This window comes from Colossoma macropomum, unplaced genomic scaffold (genome assembly GCF_904425465.1).
Source record: "Colossoma macropomum unplaced genomic scaffold, Colossoma_macropomum, whole genome shotgun sequence".
NCBI lineage: Eukaryota > Metazoa > Chordata > Actinopteri > Characiformes > Serrasalmidae > Colossoma > Colossoma macropomum.
The window spans coordinates 11,381,291-11,401,092 of NW_023494797.1; the positions used below are offsets into that span (position 1 = coordinate 11,381,291).

At 37.7% G+C, this 19,802-nt stretch overlaps 2 protein-coding genes across 4 annotated transcripts in view; one reads left to right on the top strand and one right to left on the bottom strand.

Annotated features, from left to right (window-relative positions):
• Nucleotides 1–3,520: 3,520 nt before the first annotated feature.
• Nucleotides 3,521–15,357, bottom strand: LOC118817315. The gene is made up of 6 exons (XM_036583882.1): nt 15,207–15,357; nt 14,807–14,974; nt 10,503–10,595; nt 9,042–9,216; nt 6,688–6,766; nt 3,521–4,228 (listed from the first exon to the last, which is right to left on the bottom strand). Exons 1-6 carry the CDS (start codon nt 15,355–15,357, stop codon nt 4,124–4,126), a joined length of 771 nt encoding a protein of 256 aa, XP_036439775.1. The 3' UTR covers nt 3,521–4,123.
• Nucleotides 14,675–19,802, top strand: part of dpy19l3 (dpy-19 like C-mannosyltransferase 3) — a 69,740-nt gene continuing 64,612 nt past the window's right edge. Inside the window, exons 1-3 of one of the 3 annotated variants that reach the window (XM_036584292.1) lie at nt 14,675–14,784; nt 16,449–16,572; nt 16,761–16,888. In XM_036584292.1, the coding sequence (XP_036440185.1) occupies nt 16,464–16,572; nt 16,761–16,888 (237 nt within the window). In that variant the 5' untranslated portion in view covers nt 14,675–14,784; nt 16,449–16,463. The remainder of the gene's footprint in view (nt 14,785–16,448; nt 16,573–16,760; nt 16,889–19,802) is intronic. The other 2 variants (XM_036584294.1, XM_036584293.1) reach the window with 2 other exon arrangements.

The following is a 19,802-nucleotide window of genomic DNA, read 5'->3' on the forward strand; positions in this document are numbered from 1 at the left end:
CGGCTTGATGTAATTTATCATTTAAGAGAGCAATGTCTTGCCCGTTCTACACCCTCGGTCACAATCTATATCTGGCCCTGCAGCAAACTGATAAACAAAAAAGAAAGCAGCAGGGGATCAAATGGGCCTCTAACCCATGCCAAATCCTCACAGAGGTGTCCATCAAAAAAGATATAGATGCTCTACAAGAGATAGTCATCCTTAAAATCTACTCTTTTTTTTTTTTCTCGAAAATTGGATTAACTTCAGTACCTAGCATTAAGCCCTGGCCTGTCTGCTGGAGTGAATTTTGTCTCAGTTTTCAAACAAAAACTAGGCCGACTTATTATGCTCCAGTTCAAATACTGTTTAAACCCATTAAATGCCATTTTTGTACCATGTTGTAAAGGGATTGATTTTTTACCATAACTAACTTTCAATGGGATATCAAGCAGTGAACTGAATGAAAACCTAGTTTTGTATGTATCCAAATCTAGAATGAATGAAGTAGGTCTAATTTAACTCGAGTACAGTACTCTTATAGCCGTGGTCACTAATCCTCCTCCTGGAGATCTGCTATACTACAAAATTTAGTTGCAACCTGCATCTAGCGTGCTGCCCCTTCTTACCTAACACACAAATGCATCTGATCCAGCCAATCAAGGGCTTTGGAAGAAGTTAAATCAGCTTGAGCAGGTCCTGCGGATTGTGATTGGAACTCTCTGGAAGGTGGATCTCCAGGAGCAGGGTTGGTGTACTCTCTGTGCTACAGTGAAAATAGAGATACTCTTGGTGAAATTACTCAGAAAAGTAGCTCTCTTCTATTTAGATTTATACTTGAGTTAAAGTACAAAAAAATACTTTTCAAATTAATCATTAAAACTAGAAGCACAGTAATTCTAGCTATTATAGTGTTTTTTTTATTTGAAAAACTATTTTAACTGCCAACTCTGTTACATCAATTAACAGATGCCTGTGTTAGCTAGCATGACCAAGGACAGCTGTGGCATTACCAGAGGGTGAACTAGCAATTTCACTGCAAATGTGAAAACCACTTTAATGACTTTAATAAAGGGCCCATATCTCAGAAAACCAAGTTTTCCTCATGTTTGACGCTGTACGTACACTGTGAAAACCTATCAAAGTGTACTGTTAACTCCCCAGTCCAAAAAAGCTCCACAAACAGCCCATTTTGAATTGATTGTTTTTGTGATGTCATAAAAAAACAACACTTTTACATATATATCAGCCTGTAGAAATTTAGCCCTGCTCATTCACACTGAAGTTATAAGGAGTGTTTCAGCCCAGAGTTATTTATATAGAGGCACTATACAGAGCAGCCAAGCAGAACAGAGGTCAATATGTTTATCATTCTTAAAGGCACAGTAACAAAAACAGCCAGTTTTGGTTCTAAGGGATAAAGGGAGGCTGGAAACTACCCGTGTAAAAATGAATGACAACACAGTAAATAAAACCACACAAGTATAAGTGGAAATATGCAAAAGAAATAAGGCTAAATATCTTTTAATATGTTTTTATTTTTCAATATTTTAGAGTAACTCACTTCTGTTACTCTTGCATGCTACTGAATGCCAAGTCACATCACAATGGAAAAGAGCAGACATGCACAGTCCCAACCTGCACAGGCAACTGGATTGGACAGTCTGTATTTAGGGGAGGGGAAGCTTTTAATGAAAGCTTCACTGTGATTGGCTTGCTTCAAGTTGAAAGTGTAGCATGTTCTTTTGGATGTTTTAGAAATACTTCAGTGTAATGAGTAATAAGACATACAGAAAGTAGCAGAGTGAAAATGTGAATTTTAAGTAAAAATCTCAAGAAATAAAAATACTTTTAATAAAGTACAGATACTTGAAAAGAGTACCTAAGTACAGTAATGAAGTATATATACTTTGTTGCAGCCCACCATTGACTATAAAGGAAGCAGTCTAGTTATAGTTTAATGTAAATACATTGCCAACCTCTTAAACATGAAATCTCTTGATAAAATATTTTTCTCATTCTTTGACCCCATTTACACCTGGTCACTTCATGTGTATCTTGAGTATCAGGATTACATCTGGATATCTGGATTAGATCTGCAAGTGTAAACGCACCCAAGACGCATTTAAAACAAATACAAATCTGATCACTCAAACCACTTCAGGAGGTGGTCTGAGACGCTTTGAGCCACGTTATGGCAGTGTAAACACATCCATCTCTCCAAGACATATTCAACAGCCAAAACCCCTCCCAGTACAACCGAAACTCCTCCCCATGGTCTGGGTCTGTGATGAAGATGATAATGGAGGATTATAATAGCAATATGGACAGACACAATTGTGCAAACAAACTGCAGATGACTTAATAAACAGTTGGTAACGAGCAGATTTGAATATTCCGTCCCACACAGCAATCGGACTTCAGTGCGACTAATTGTAAATGCATGTGGCTGAAGTCTTATCAGGATACAATCCAGATAGTAGTCACAAGAAGTGACCCGGTGTAAACAGGGTCTATGTTTTTAAGGCACTGTTCATATGTAATCACACATTTCAAAACCCTCTACTACTTTACTGTATCACTCTGCGAAGCCTTATTTGGGTGTCTGCACCTGATCGCTGTGATGAAACAACGCATGCACGTAAAGGCCTTTGAGTGGAGGCTGTTTCAATTGCACTAGTTTCATGTCATCGCCACACGGCGTATTATTTCTCAGCGAATGAGCAAATTGAAATTTAAGGCAAATTAAAGTCACTAGCAGATATGACAGAAACTCTTCCCACAAGGATTTACCGTACTGTAAAATAGTGTAACCCAGTGCTGCTGCGACAGTGATAAGCCGGGGGTGGATTCCACTCCTCTTTGGCAAATAAGAATTTCCACCTCTCCATATAATCCCTTCATTTTACATGAAACCCTGACCGCCTCTAAGAAGTACAAAGCAGCACCATTCCACTGATGCACTAGTTTACAAGATCAGCCTTTTTCAAAAGCCCCTTGAAAGTGGAGATCAAGGGGAAATAGTGAAAAAGACTGGATAGAGGAAAAAAAAATACGGTGAATCACTTAGAATAGAGAAAGTGCACAAGCTGGAGTCAAGTGACTTTTAGCCTTTGGTTACCAGTTAATTCCAAATCCGCCAGTTCAGTTCTAAAGACCTTGGTTTGTGCTTAACTATATGAAAAGAGGAAAAAAAAAAAACTGTATTCCAAACGTTTTCTATTTTCTATCATGGCTTTAAGAAGCCCACTCTCGTTCCACTGTAACAGATGGAAGCTTAGCTTCAGCAGGCCGTGGCCCTATGCCTCAAATCTCTTCCTCAACCAAACTTTGCAAGAAAGAAGGAAAGAAAGAGACGGGTATGAAGAGAATGGCCGCAACCTACTTTCTCCTCTGGGCTTATCGAGAACTAAAGCCAGACAAATAAGTGCCTTCCAAGAAAGAAAGTGGAAAAAAAAAAGAAATAAAAAAAGAGAAACAGCCATTAAACATTTACGCTTTTCTTCCTCCATAATCCCTCACTCCAATGAGCTGCCTGCCAATTTATTCTCTTAAATCTCTTTGATAATCTTCAACCCTTTCATGTCAGATGCTGTATTTTTTTTTTTTCTCCCAACCATCCGGATGCCCAGAGTTTTCTCGTTTTTTTTTCCAGTGTCGAATGTCGAAAATATATTCAATGAGGTCTCACAATGGCACATATGCATATGTTATAGAAGCTCTTTGGGCATTTCATGAATTCCATTTTTTAGTGCGATCCAACACGCTTCAATCTTTAAAATGATTGAGACTTACATGACGAACACAAGAAATCATATCTGTCAGGCTTTTTTTTTCTTTTTTATTGGCCAGCGGGACTTTAAGCTAAGTTTGATGTGATCTCCATGCCACATGCGCTTTCAGATCGGGGTTGGAGCTTGTGAGATATTAAAGAAACAATGCACGCTCGGCTGTTAAGGGAATCCTACACGGGCAGTCTGAACGCGTGCAGTTGAGTTATACGGAGTGAAAAGAATAAAAGAGAAGTTTGTGTAGGCTGATGCCTAATAAATGGTCATGAACTAAAAGAGTCTTCTTCTCATGATGCTTGTAAGTGCATTACTTGCCACCTTATGCTTGTTAAAGTGAAAATCATGCGTGTGCATCATTTATCACGCCAGCAGAGATTGGCAGGCTGGGTCAGTGCAACAGACGGATGCCTTCCTGCCACATTAAAGGTCCTCCCATCATGGGCACGATGGTCAGAAGACTGAAAAACAAAACAGTTAGGGGAGACACATGAAAATCTTGATCAACAACAACATGGCCATGAAAATGATGGTGAGGCTAATGGGATATGAACTGAGGTAAGATCTACACAGAGCTTTGATATGTATCAAGTACTGCAGTTGTTCTGGAGTTTGTCTTTGTCATCAAAACCTGTATTCTATTTGTTTATTTGCACCATTATATTTCTCTGCATGATTGGATATTCATATTACAAAGCCCAGAAAGAGGTCATGAATCCACAGAGCAGTTTGTGCTTCATGATTATTTCTTCATGCATGATGATATCCAGAATAAGGCTGCCACTTACAGTCTAATGCAACTTATTTTGTTTATAAATGAATGTCTTTTACAGAGGACAAACTTAAATATGGCATTTTTCTGCAGATTTTAGTGCACAATTTCTGTTTCTCTCTTTTTTAGGGGTCCAAGCACCATAAGAACATCCACCTGGTCGTGGGTTCAAATCCCCGTCATGGACGTTGAACGGAGCTGTATAAATTGTGGTGGACGTATCATCTAGCGACCTTAATCATAATAAAAGGAGATCTTTCTTAAAAATCTTTCGCATAACTTTTGCATATGATATTTACAATGGCTCTTCAAGGGTTCTTTAGTAAAGAAAATGGTTATATATAGAACCATGAACACAAACCATTTGCATGATTAAAGTGTTCTTTGTATCATTAAAAGGTTCTTCTTCAAACTGATGTTCAATGTGCTGTATACGGTAAACGGTTTTGTATAGCATCAAAAGGGTTCTTCTGTTGTTAAAATATCAAGATTGTAACAATAGAAGAACCCATTTTGGTGCTATGTAGAACCCTTTTGAAAAATATTCTATATAGAACCATCTACAGCATGATCTCCATCAATCTGAAGAACCATTTTATGATGCAAAGAACCCTTTAATCATGCAAATATATAGAACCATTTTCTTTACCAAAGAACCCTTAAAGAACCATCTTTTTTAAGAATGTATAGCAAGCAGGCACAACAAATTTGATGAGGCATCTTAAAAGTGTAAGTACAGTATGTATGTAAAAGATAATTAATAAACAAATAAAAAAATAATAATTTTATTTCATTTCTAAAAACAACATTTCTTATTTGAATAGGTGGATGTGTCAGTCAAGTTGAGGATAGTTTTTGAATTGTATGGATGAATTGTATGGATCGATGAATGACTACTAGTCGGCTAGTTTAATGATGATTACGCATATATTAAATTCTCCTACCGGTCTCAAAGTAATATACACTGATTTATGTTCATTTTATGCCACAAAGTGTATATTTTACATACATATCTGCACCAATACTGGCGCTGAATAAAAACATACCATGTAGCGATTTCTGATGTGCATGCACACTGCTGACTCGTGCTTGTATGCCAGTATATGGAGATGAGCTTTTAAACTTTTTATAGCTCTGAATCCATTCAAATGTGAAGTTATCCAACCATCAAATGCCATTCATTGAAGCTTAGTATGTTTTACTTGTGACACAGAACACTGCTTTTACCAAAACAACTTATTTTAAAAATGGGAATGGTATAAAAATCAGGATATATAGGCACCTATCAGTTAGGTTATACATTCTCTTAAAAAAAGATGGCTCTTCAAGGGTTCTTTAGTAAAGACAATGTTATACAGACAACTGTATAGAACCATGAACACTCAAAGAACCATTTGTGTGCTTAAATGGTTCTCTGCATGGTGAAATGTTCTTCAGATGGATGGAGAATGTGTTATATATGGTTCTATATAGCACCAAAGAGGGTTCTTCTATTGTTATAAGCCTGACATCGTAACAATAGCAGAACCCTTTTTAGTGCTATATAGAACACTTTTCCAAAAGCTTCTATATAGAACCATATATAACACATTCTCCATCAACTCATGCAAAGAACCATTTACTTGTTTAAATGGTTCTTTGCATGAGTTGATGGAGAATGTGTTATATATGGTTCTATATAGAAGCTTTTGGAAAAGTGTTCTATATAGCACTAAAAAGGCACTTTGAGTGTTCTTTGTTCTATGTAGAACCACTGTCTTTACGAAAGAACCCTTGAAGAACCTTTTCAAGAGAGTAGATTTAATATCTGTTTCAGTATCAGTACTTAAAGGTTTCCTTGTTTTCTTTGTCCAATAAAGTATTTAGGAATTTTTGAAAGACTACATGGTTTGTGATTGTTCTGTTAGGTCCAGTTTCATTGTTTGGCCTTTTTTTAAAAAACTGTAATTACTTGGTTAATATCAAAATATCAGCAGATTACTTGATTACTAATATAACCAATAGTGACAGATCTAGCCCAGAACTGTATTAATTTCAGTTTCTAAACAGTTAAAGGTTAGAGCAGCACACTGAGAGCACCTCAGGGCCAGGGTTAAAGAAATAATCTCTTATTCCGATAACACCAGCGCTAAAGCTCTGGGCACTCACCCTGGCGAGCAGATAGTCAATCTCTGTAGTGTCTCTGTAAGGACTCAGGCTGTTCCACACAAAAGGATGATACGCTTTCCTGCACAAACACATCCACAGTCTGTTTGGAGCTGAAGATCAGGTAGTGGCTGTGCGTGTAGCACTGAGAGAGATAAGAATCCAAAGAAACACTGTGCACTATTTTAAGCTTACGCTTCCAGGCACTGTGCTATTGGGAGGGGAGAAGGAACTTTTCCTGTTCATCTCACATCATCTGTCATGTAAGTAACATCTATTCTTCTAATTCTTGAATTTGAAGACAAGCACACCCATACTGAGCTCATGACTGCTGTAGCCACCAGTGCAGTACTCTTTATCATCTACATTTTATTAGAAATACAGATAAATAATGCGTTTGAGGGGGTTTATGAGTGTTAAGTAACAATTAATAAAGCAAAAAGCCACTAGAAGCAGGGTGTTAAAGTGATTTTACCATGGTTAAGTGGTAGTAAAAGCAGAGAAAAACACTGTAGCACTAGCTTTTGAATTATTGCTTTTTTTTTTTAAATAGTCTATATCAATGTTCAAAAGTTTTTTTTTATAAATAATAATCACAATAAACAATTCCACCACAAATCAATTCAGATCACTGACAGTAGACTATAGTTGCAAAGCAACATAACGATCCCAGATTATTATAATAGTTTTACTGACTTGATGCATTAATATAGAATTGAACTAATTTGTGCAGTGATACAGTGAATGCCTTTCAAAATAAAATAAGTCATAGAAGAACCACTTTTGGTGCCATAAAGAACCTTTTTTTGTATAAAAGATGTGTAAAAATACCTCTTAAAGCTCGAAAACCTCCACATAACATAAACATTCTTTCCCAAAAAATGCAGTTTTGTTGGTTTTACTCCATTGGCGGAGCCTTATTTTAGCCACACACCTGCATTTTAGAGCAGGAAGTGAGACTGCATCCCTGTCCCTCATGGCCACATGGGGAGCAGTTAGATCCCATTGGGCCTCATTTACCAACAATTCTTAAGAAGAAATTTCTTAAAACACACAGTTTTCATGAAGATTCTGAGGTTCACCAATGTTTTCTTATTCAGGAGTTGTTCTTAGGTACGAACAGAATCTACACACACACAAGTCACAAGGTGTGAACAGTTCTGTGGTTTAAGAACACGTCATGAAGCTGATGCAGACTTTTTCTTAAGACCTTTCTCTAAAACAGGTTCAAGATAAAAACTTTGTTTTGAAGTAAATGTGTCCCAAAGTAAGAAAATCCGTGTGTAACATTAAGAATTATCAATACTGAAAAATGTTTTCTGCAATTAAGTCAACTTTTTGTGTTTTGATAAAAAAAATATTATAATTTTATATGTTTACAAGTGTTCAAAGCTGTGTATGCCAGTCATGTACTGGTTAGCGTTTTTGAGTTATGCTCAAATTAGCTAATATTGGGCCTCATTCACCTCTAGCTTTCTACATTTTTTCTTAAATGTGTTCTTGGGAAAGGCCCTAAGAAAAAGTCTACATCAGATTCATGACGTGTTTTTAAACTGTGTGTATAGATTCTGTTCTTACCTAAGAACAAATCCCAAATAAGAAAACACTGGTGAATGTTAGAATCTTTGTGAACTGAGTAAGTGGATTTTAAGAAGAAATTTCTTCATAAGAACAGTTGATGAATGAGGTCCATTGTCACTACCGAAACAGTCAGTACCAAAATATTTTGTAGAGTTTCATGTTATGATGTGTTATGATTTTTGGCAGTGACAAAATGGAATGTTCATTAGCCAGTTTTAATAAAATAAACATAATTATGGTATAGGATCACTCTAACTCTAACCAATTCAGTAAAATGATCTATAGAAACTTTATCAAATGTAGAGGTTCTTTAAAATGGTTCACACTCAAACATCTCATTTGCAAAAAAGTTCTGTAGTGCTGTGGTTCTCATATCGGTCCTCAAGTTCACATTTTTGTGGTTCTCAAACTGGTTCTCTGGGCCCTCCAGACGATCCACATTTTTGCTCTATTCTGGGCAGTGGAAACTCTGATAGAGCAAAAATGTAAACTGTTACGAGGAGCCCTGTGGACCGAAAAACAAACCAAAAGTGCCTATGGCATCGTTCCAAAGAGAACTTTTGGCACTTTTAAGGGTTTTTTTTTTTTGCAGTGGCTTTGAAATTGGCTCAGCCATTTGGATTTTAGTACAGGTACTATGCTTTTTACCATGCAGAATATTCTTGTCTTGTAAAGAAGGTGCATGATTTGCTGGCTGATTTAGTTCCTTCTTGGGAAGGCGCTGTTCTCTCTGAAGACTGAGACATCAGGTATAATGTGTGTGAACACTGCTTTACCTCGCGGGGCGCAGGCACAGGTGCTGTTCTGAAAGTTTCTGCATCTCAGCTTTGATCTGCTCCAGCTTCTCCTTAATCAGCTGAGTGTGAGTCTTGTACCTGACCTGAGGCCTGCGTCTCACTGCTCCGCTGCTGATTTTAGACTGACCCCGGTCATTTCCTCTATGTCTCTCTCCTGCATCAGAAAGAATTTTATTAGGGGTTTTAAGATATTCATGTTAATATAGATAAATAGTATTTTGGCATTTTATTCTGATATTGGGCATTCTAGCATTAAATGGAATGGCTTCCTCTGTTCAGTTAACAACACTTCATGATTTAACTAAAAGAGACAACCATGAAGAGAAAAGAAATAAAGAAACAAACTCCCATTTAAGCTTCCCAGACCTTGATTAGCATAAATGAACTAAAATTATTTTTCTGTAGTGATTCACCTTTAGCATTGAAATATAGTTCAAGACTAGGCTTAATCTATGTCTGAGAAACTGTCCTGAAGTGTATTCAAATGTATTTGTCTTATGCTTTCACCAGGTGCTGAGGTTTGCTATGGTAAATGGTAGTATTTTTTTTTGTATTCAATGTGTTTTATATTTTGTTCCAAATCCACAACATATATTTGTGTATCATTACATCCTTTATATCTACCATTACTGTTCTTTTAAAAGAAGCCAACACATATTTTATAGGCCCCCATCTAAACTCTGCCACATGTTCTACTGGTTATACTCGAAGATTTGACAAAGCTGCTGCAGTTCTGTTTGTAAACTGCATGATGAGCAACTTTAATGTAATCAGAGACAAAAATGTGTCAATATCATTAATAGTATATCGTTGCTGTCACAACAAAATGTTTTATTTCCATTTTTGTCATCTTTCAGTTTTTGACATAATTTGAAAATGCCTGTTGGCCTTTACATTGTGTGCAAATTTCATAATGAATAGACCCAAAGAAATAGCCCAAAAGTACTTGGAAAAATGTCTGGTTCCATTGACTTAAATTACAAGTAAAGTATGTTTTTTCCTTCTCTTGTAAAGTTATCATTTTGGAGTTTTTTTTTCTTATTTTTTCTATTTATTTATTTGTTTATGCATTATTATTCATATTCTTCATATTATTCATAAATAATTTACTATTATTTCAGTCATTTTAACTAATTTTAGTGTCTTTTTATCTTATCCACCTTCTGTTGTATTTATCTTCTTTTGATTTTATTAACTTTTACATTTTATTTACACTTGTTTTTATTTTCTACTGTTTTTTTTGTATTTTTATTATGATATTTCATTTTTTATACTTTTATACCTGATTTTAGTCATTTTTATTATTAAATTTACTTTTATTACTTGATGTTTTTACACATTCAGTTTTACTGTGACACCTGGACAAGTTTAGATGTAAAGCAACAAGAACAGGCAGTACTGCATATCATATTTCTATTTAACATGAAATGTTATCTTTACCTGAAGCATATGCATCCCCAGTTCCCTCTCCGAGCCATTTTGCAGGGAGAGATGCCGTGTCTTTGTTAGTTGGAGAGCTCCTTCTAGATGGGTCTAAAAACAGAATGAGACAAGACAACTTTGGTTGAAAGGCACTCCCACAGTTAACAAAGGCAACGCATAGCCTGCAGCACATCTATTGCCCTTAGGGTTTCAGCCGCGATTCTCTACTAAAAGTAGCTAAGCCTACATGTATAATTAAGATTTTCTCATTAGGTGGTCCACCAAACAAAGGCTAATCAACAATCCACACTAATTCAGCACCATCCAAAGTCCAGAAACCCAGCATCAAAAACGTCAACAGTTACCCCCATTTCTGCTGGGGATGCTGGAATATTAGAGTTAAAAAATGACAAAATGCTTGAGGCCAATTTAATATGTTTTGTTTTCTTCTTTTCAAAGTCACTTGCTTTTTAAATCCCCTCTCGTCACAGTCTCTTCAGAACGAGTGCTGCTACCGCTTGAGGTGCTCCTTCCACCCGATGATGAGGACGAGTCACACATACTTTCAGAAGAATCTTTTAATTAAAAGACTCAGTGTGATTTTTTTTTCAAGTCAGGTAAAGGTTGTCTTCACTAATGGTGTATTGCTGGCTTGCTTGCCATGGCAACAGTTGGCATGGAGCAGTGTGTGTTTGGCAGCATGTGAGTAACACACTCCAAGCACTCTGAGAGCTTCTGGAGCTTTTATTTTGCACAACACTTCAAGCAAGAATGCATGACAAGATCATATCAGTATTGGCAGATGAATTATCTGCATCCGTCTGATTTTTAGATTTGACCGATATTTCTAACTGATTTTTAATGCCAAATTTATTATAGTCCAAAACAGGTGACACTGGACTACTACACTAAAATATCTGCATTTTATTCATTTTACTATATATATATATATATATATATACACACCGATCAGGCATAACATTATGACCACCTCCTTGTTTCTACGCTGTCCATTTTATCAGCTCCACTTACTATATAGGTGCACTTTGTAGTTCTACAATTACAGACTGTAGTCCGTCTGTTTCTCTGCATACTTTGTTAGCCCCCTTTTACCCTGTTCTTCAGTGGTCAGGACCCCCATGGACCCTCAAAGAGCAGGTACTATTTGGGTGGTGGATCATTCTCAGCACTGCAGTAACGTTGATGTGGTGGTCGTGTGTTAGTGTGTGTTGTGCTGGTACGAGTGGATCAGACACAGCAGTGCTGCTGGAGCACTGCTATGTGTGTGTGAGTGTGTCTGTGTGTGTGTGTGTGTGTGTAAAGGCACTGACAGATATGTGCTTGAAAAAATATTAGATACTGGCTTCCACAATTACCATATTAGTGCATCCCCACATCTAGAAGCACATGTGGGCTATTTTTATTGCAGCTTTCAGTATCATCATAATCATCATCTTCACAACAGCACCAAAATCATGCAAGCTTTAATCCAACAGTTTTAACTACGTGCTTTTGAGCACAATATTCATTTATACAATAATAATGGATCAATCATTAGAACTTTTACTATCCCCGAAGGGAAATTGGTACAGACATAATACATAAAATGAGGAAATAAATACTACATGACACAGAATAGTACAACATAAAACTATACTATACAACATTTATATTTAAATACCTACATAAGTCAACTGTGGGATGTAACTTAGACTGTATGTAACCATAAAAAGTGGTTTGATGTCAAATGGTGTGTTGTAGAGAAGCTTACAGATTTCTTTCCAATGGTGGTGACATGTCATGATGTCTACAACACAAATATAACCATTTTATTTATCTAAAACCACCAGTGAACCCACACAGGTCTTCAGAGTTTTTATATGTAATGTTGGTAATGGTAAAATAGTGTTAAATCTTTGTTTGTGTACTATTTTGCCTTATAACACCATGTACCTCTCCACCATGAACGGACTAGACTGTGCATCAGACAGCACATTCATAAACGTTTCATGTAATAACTTTCTGTAAGGCTTTTAGAAGCATTTAAGTCTTATATTTGGATGTCTGGTTCCTATCACCATCACTGTGGTGACCTTATTTTCTCTAAAATGGGGCATTTAATGCCAAACCACTTTGGATGATTCTGTTTACATCTTACCCATTTAATTATGCTGAAATTTTGAAAAATCTTAGCAATTCCACTTTAATGTTTTTGATCAACACCGAAGCCCAGAAGGATAAGCGGTTTAGATGATGTGTGTGTTTGATTAATTTTACAAACCCCATTTCTGGAAAATTTGGGATATTTTGTAAAATGTGGTAAAAACACAAATCTGTGATTTGTTCATTCCATTGAACCTTTATTTAACTGACAAATGTACAAATAAATTATTTTTAATGTTTTGACAGACCAACTAAACACATTTTGAACTTGACACCTGCAACACACTCAAGAAACGTTTGGACAGATACAAAACAAGAGTGAAAAGTTACAGAAAATTTAAGTTATACTGTTTTGAAACATTCCACAAATAAGCAGGTGAATTGGTAACAGGTGAGGGTATCATGATTGGGTAGCATCAGTGGATTGGCAGCATCCACTGAATTCCCTCAGTCTTTGCAAGCAAAGATAGGTCATGGCTCACCACTTCGTGCCAATCGTGAGAGAATTGTCAAACAGTTCAAAAAGAACATTTCTCAATGCAAGACTGCAAAGAATTTGGGTTTTTCACTTTCTACTGTACATAATATTGTGAGATTCAGAGAATCTGGATAAATCTCAGTCTGTGTAGGGCAAAACCAGAAACCACTGCTGAATATGCATGACCTTCAAGCCGTCAGACAGAACTGCATGAGAAACCGCTGTGTTACCACGTTAAATATAGCCACATGGGGCTAGGGAGTACTTCAGAAAACCGTTGTCACTTAACACAGTCTGCCACTGCATCAAGAAATGCAACCTGAAATTCTATGATGCAAGGAGAAAGCCATACGTCAACTCTATGCAGAAACACTGCCTAGTTCTCTGGGCCCAAGCTCATCTCAGAGTCCACATTTCAGCTTGTTTTTTTGGGAAAAATGGACATCAAATTCTCCATGCCAAAGATGAAAGGAACCATCCAGACCTTTATTAGTGAAAGGTGCAAAAGCCAACATCTGTCAAGGTATGGGGTGGAATCAGTGCCCACAGCATGGGTGACTGGCATGTGGCTTATTTTGTGATTTTAGAGAGACATATGCTGCCGTCAAGATGATGTCCTTCCTAGGACATTGCCGCTTGTTTCAGCAACATAATGCCAGGCCTCATTCTGCACGTACTACAACAGTGTGGCTTCATAGACACAGAGTGCTTGACTGGCCTGCCTGCAGTCCAGATCTGTCTCCTATTGAAAAAGAATGGCACATCATGAAGAAGAGAATCAGACAACGACAACCATGGACTGTTGAGCAGCTGAAGCCTTGTATCAAGCAAGAATGGGCAAAAAAATTAGTATCCTCAGTTCCCAAACGTTTAAAAAGTGTAATTAAAAGGAAAGGTGATGTAACACAGTGGTAAACATGCCTCTGTCCCAACCTTTTTGAGTGTGCTGTGGGCATCAAATTCTAAATTTGTTTGTATTTACAAGATACGATTAACTTAATCAGTGCAAGCATTGGAAATATTTTGTCAATAAAGGTTGAATACAATTAACAAATTACAGATTCTTGTTTTTATTGCATTTTACAAAATGCCACAACTTTTCTGGAAATGGGGTTTGTAGTTATAATTATTTTTGTATGCATGTATTTGTTTGTTTTCCTGTCCTCTGGTCTGAAGCTCTATTCTGTGCCTGGGTCTTGAGACTGTGTGGTGGCTCAGGTGTCCCGCCACTGATTTGCAACAGGTTGCATAAAAAGATGCGAGTGTTTATCTCAACACCCCCTCAGTCCGGCTTGTCCTTTCCACTTTCCCCCCGGATTACCCCCCGCGATTTTAAAACAGAAAGACTCCCGTTTGTTTTGGGGTCGTTGCTCCCTCTCCCCATGTCCTCATTACGTGGCAGCAAGCTATTGTACTGTCAATCCATCCACGTAGGGGGAGAGAAAAGCGGTGGAGATTGCCAGAACCGCTGTCTCTGTGTATATATACATATATAAACGTTGCTTTCTCTGTCCTATATTTACACGTTGAACTGATCAGTGAAGAGGTCTGCAGCGGAATCCGTGTGGACGGGTGGGCTACTGCTGAGAAGAGAAGGAGAAGGAGGAGGAGGGGGGCTGCTGGACATCCGATCCTCAACTCCAGGCTCAGCCGAAGAGGGTGAGACACGAAACGGACTGACCGATGATGTACATTTGCATTAATGCGATGCGTGTGGTTAGATATGAGGGCGAAAGCAGCAGCCGAGCGCGTATACGCAGAGACCGGCACGAGCGAGCGATGCGATCAGAGATTGGCTGCCACTCTGGCCGCGGCGTGGAGCAGGAAACGCCGCTGCATGACAACAGGCCTGCGGAGCAACGGACAACACAACAAAGCTGCTCATTATACGGCGGTTTTAATCCCACGCAGCGCTGTATATGTGTAGTTTTGTCCGCTTTTACTTCGACTACAAGTAGGCTGTGCTGCTCGTCTCATTCGTGAGGGTAAAAACGCCTAGTGTGCGTTTTGAATCAGCTTGACAGAAAGCCAGAGCAAGCCCGACATTGTTATTGTCTTTCAGAGATAACGGCTGCTAACACGGATGCTTGACAGAATAATGTCCGTGCGAAACTCGCTGAAGTTATTCCCCACGGTGCTGAGTTTGGGGGAGATGTAACTTAAAGTGTTCTGTTTCACCATCTTCCTCCGTGCTCCGTGTCTGAATGAGTTGCTTTTCGTGCCCATCAACATGTCCAGCCCTCACATTAAGCGGAGTTGGAGCGCTAACTTGGCCCTTCGTGTTTGCTGGTGCAGGCTGGCCTGAGATCAGGCAGGAGGGCGTTAATAATTCAGCTGGAAAGAGGAGAACATCAGCAGGGCTTCCTAATGGTGATGGAAGTGTTTCTCCTTTGTAGCCTGGCCCTTTTTAAAAAGTGAAGCGGAATAACACGCATGAAAAAGTACTACACACACTTAAAAAGGTAGTTCTTCAGGGTTTCTTTAGCAAAGACAATGATTTTATACAGAACCATGGACACTCAGAGAACCATTTGCATGCTTAAATTGCTCTTTGCATGGTGCAGGTTGATGGAGAATGTGTTGTATATTGTTCTGTATAGCACCAAAAAGGGTTCTTCTATTGCTAGTAGTCTGACATAACAGTAGCAGAACCCTTTTCGGTGCTATATAGAAATCTTTTCTAAACAGGTTCTATATAGAACCATGTACAGCACATTCTCCATCAATCTAAAGAACAATTGCACCATGCAAAGAACCTTTTAAGCATGCAAATGGGTTTTGAGTGTTTATGGTTCTGTATAGAATCATTGTCTTTACTAAAGAACCCTTGAAAAAACATTTTTTTCAAAGAATGTATGAAATGTCATTTACTCTACAATTATGAAAAAGTACTACACACACTGAAAAAAGATGGTTCTTTAAGGGTTCCTTAGTGAAGACAGTGGTTGTGTGTAGAACCATGGACACTCAAAGAAACATTTGCATGCTTAAGTTGCTCTTTGCATGGTGCAGATTGATGAGGAATGTGGTGTAAATGGTTCTGTATAGCACCAAAAAGGGTTCTTCTATTGTTACAAGCAAGACATCATAACAATAGCAGAACCCTTTTTGGTGCTGTATGGAATGCTTTTCAAAAAGGTTCTATATAGAACCATATACCACATATTTTTCATGAATCTGAAGAACCATTTCACCATGCAAAGAACCATTTAACCATCTTTACTAAAGAACCCTTAAAAAAATATGTTTTTTAAGAATGTATGAAAAATAATTTAGTTCAGTTTTTTTACATTTTTAAGTGCTTCTGTCTCTTTATGTTCCAGTAGCTGTGATCCAGCATGACTGCCCTGCGGCAGAGGAAGGGCAGTAAAGGGAAGGACCCGGGGCTGGACGCTCAGAGCCTCCGGTGTGATCATGCAGCTGAGGTCCCTGTGAAGCCAGCTTCTGGTCAGTAGCCTTTACTTTAGCTGTCACCGATTAGGAGTGATTCAGTGTTATAGACTCATAATAAGTCTGCCAGTGTGAAATAATAGGCCGTAAAAGTAGCACTATAAATGGTAAGCAGTGAGGCAGTGTCTAAGCATTTACGGATGCTTGTAATACCCTGGTGTGATTATCATTATCGATCTTTCCAGCAGGTACATCATGGTGCACAGTATTGTGTGTTGTCACTGGTTCTACAGTCGGAGTTGGTCTGGGTCTGCTGTGCTGCATCTATGTGGCCACACTTCATGAAAATGACCTGTGGTTCTCCAATATAAAGGTAGGCTTCAAATGCGGCTTACATTTTGCTGTGTTGAGACAGCCAGAGAAAGGACTGGTTCTTGTCATGAGAAGATGAGGAAAAGGCCTATAATCCAAATGTTTAAAAACCTGAATCTGTCAAGCTTTCCTGAAGGAGGAATCTAGTCTATGTTTGAATAGTCAAAAGAAGGGAGGGTTCTTAATACGTTACGCGGCCCAGTAGCTTTGTGGCAGCCAAATTTAGAGCCATTTGTATGATTTAATTAATGAAAGAATGGAGCGTTATCTGTCCATTTCAACCTCGTTTTGCAAGGGTTGTTCAGAGGAAACCTTTGTGGATGATGAAGTGGAATTCTTATTGCTTAAATCGCCACTGAGATTTTTATAAATATTCTTAAAATTTGACAGAATTCAGTAAAGGTGGCTAAGTGAGCACCCATTATGGAGCAAGGGCATACTGTGTGTCTGAATAATGTGTGTTGAATAACTGCCATTTCGTATTGCACATATCGTCTTTGTACATTTTGAGTGGTAGAGGTCAGAGTTAAAACATATTATAACAACACCAGAGAGCCTTTTAACCTTCATGCATATGTGTTTACAGATGAACCAAAGTATGGACCATATTAAAAGTCTGAAAAGGACATGGAAGGCTTTTAAGTAGATGCTCTTTTTGTGGTTCCTGCTATTTAACCTTTATGTTAATTTTAAGCGGTTAACCTTATTGCCTAAATGGTACACTTCACTAGCATATAAAAGCATAATAATAGTCGCCGATTGTCTGCTTATGTGGTTCTTGAATTCTATTACACTTTCACAGTTGATATTTAAAAAAAAGCATCTCTGGTATCTGACATTCTACTGAAATTAAATCGGCCTTATTCTTCATGATATATATGACACAGGATAAACCAAGACTGATCTTCTGGCCCAGATTATAAGTGCTGAGCTGCCCTTTAAATCAGTATAGGTCATAGAGCAAGCTTCATTTTATTGTTTAATATACTAAGATGGCACAGTATCATTTGTTAATTGTTGTAATGATATTCACCTTTGCAATTCTGATATATCAGAACTGTGCAGTTTGCATGAGCCTGTAACTCTGAATGTTATATTGTGCGTCATACTTTTTGAGTATTTTGATTAGGGCGCAACTGATATGGAATATTTTGTAACTCATGCTAATACTGATTTTAAGGAACTAGGAATTCTGATAACAAATAAAATCAGCTGATATCATTTGATGTGGTCAAAAACAAAAATTCTGTTATTTTAATCGTAATTAATACATACAATACATACATAGAATACATAATTCTCACTAATTTTACTCTTGTGGAAAAAATGTGCAGGATTATAAGGGACGTCATGTGATGATTTGACATGATTAGAAAAACTGCACATTAACAGCAGTTAAAACATTGTAGAGAAAAGAAATGAGTGAAATGATTTATTCTTTGGCGTACCTCCATCATCTGCAGCTATTTTTGTTCAAACATGCTTATTTTATCAGCTAATCGTTACTAGTCATTCCACTCTGTAGATTCAGTCACAGTATTAACAGTAATGTGAGAGGGCAGGGTGGTGACGCTTTGCTAAATGTGGGCCTATCAGATCTATTCATTACTTAAGAGGGTCGAGCGCATCTTATAACAATGACATTGTTTGCTTTATGACCAATGACAACTACTAATTTATCCTTTAAGAAAATGAATACTCTTTTCCTCAATGCACAGCAATTGTATAGGTGTTACCAGCCTACTGATATATCAGTTGGGAAACAAGGCATGAATCAGTTTGGTCAAAATAAAGCAGGCCAGTGTGTAACTATGCCATAACATTTTTTTTTTCAGTATATTGCTATCACAGTATGTAGCAACAGAGTGCAGTATAGTGTTTTGTCCATTTAGAGCAGCTCTAACCAAAATACTGAACTGCAAAAATTTCCTGTTTTACTGTCTTTTTAAGTGAAAATAACACAGCACATCCACTACAGGGAAGAAGCTTAAATATGACATTTTTCTGCAATTTTAAGTGCACAGTTTTTATTTATTTGCTGAGTTTAACATGTTGGAAATGAATTAAACATAAAATATAAAATGTGCCATAACTTTTGCACAGGCTATATTTCATATTTTTTTCTTAGTATGTTAAATTCAGCAAATAAAGAACAATTGTGCATTAAAATGTGTAACAAAACAGGTAATTTGACCAGGGCTGCCCAAACCTTTGCAGGCAATTGCATCTCAAACACAAAATATTGCAATTTGACTTTTTTGCTCAATATCATCAAACCCTAACAGACACATTTTAAGGCAGCATGTCTTCTTTTCTCATACAAAGAAAAAAGAACAGTAATTGCAGCACAAATGTAGTATGATAGTAGTTGCTGTGGTGTTATAACTATCGGTGCCATATTGCATGTTGAATGCAGTTTACGCTGCAGTTCAGACACTTCAGAGCTGCCTCTGGTATGGGAGGTTAGGATGGATCAGGTGTGACATAATTTTTGCTGTATCTGTGTCAGCTTAAAAAAGTAACGGCACACTTTGGTCTCTAGATCATTTTCTCACACTACAGTGAGAACTTCCCTGCACTCAGGTGATGGAGAAAAACATGAGATACGGGTTTATTTTGTTCAGTTCCTGCTACTTAATATTTGTCACACATTCACACAGGCTCACACACATGCTTCCTGCTGGGAAAGAGTGATTCATTCTCCATATGTGGTGAAAGATTGGTTTTCTTGCACTTTCCCAGATAATCCATGTGCTTTAAAACAGTCAGGCAGAGTTTGGGCAGGGGATTATACTGTGACTTCCAGAGCTGTAACCGAACAAAGTGCAAGGGAGAGCCAAAAAAATTATGTCATGTTCAGTCGAGGCGTCAGTCTTTGCCAGTGTTCTCAAGCAGTGATTAAAATGAAGTCAACA

Excerpts from the sequence above, each read along its gene's own strand:
- LOC118817315 (XM_036583882.1), bottom strand. The coding sequence starts at position 15,357 with ATGTTGATGGGCACGAAAAGCAACTCATTCAGACACGGAGCACGGAGG. Across the intron at positions 10,596-14,806 it reads AATGCAAATGTACATCATCG|ACCCATCTAGAAGGAGCTCT; the intron begins GTCAGTCCGTTT and ends TTCTGTTTTTAG. Across the intron at positions 6,767-9,041 it reads CTGTGCCTGCGCCCCGCGAG|GAAAGCGTATCATCCTTTTG; the intron begins GTAAAGCAGTGT and ends GTGTTTGTGCAG.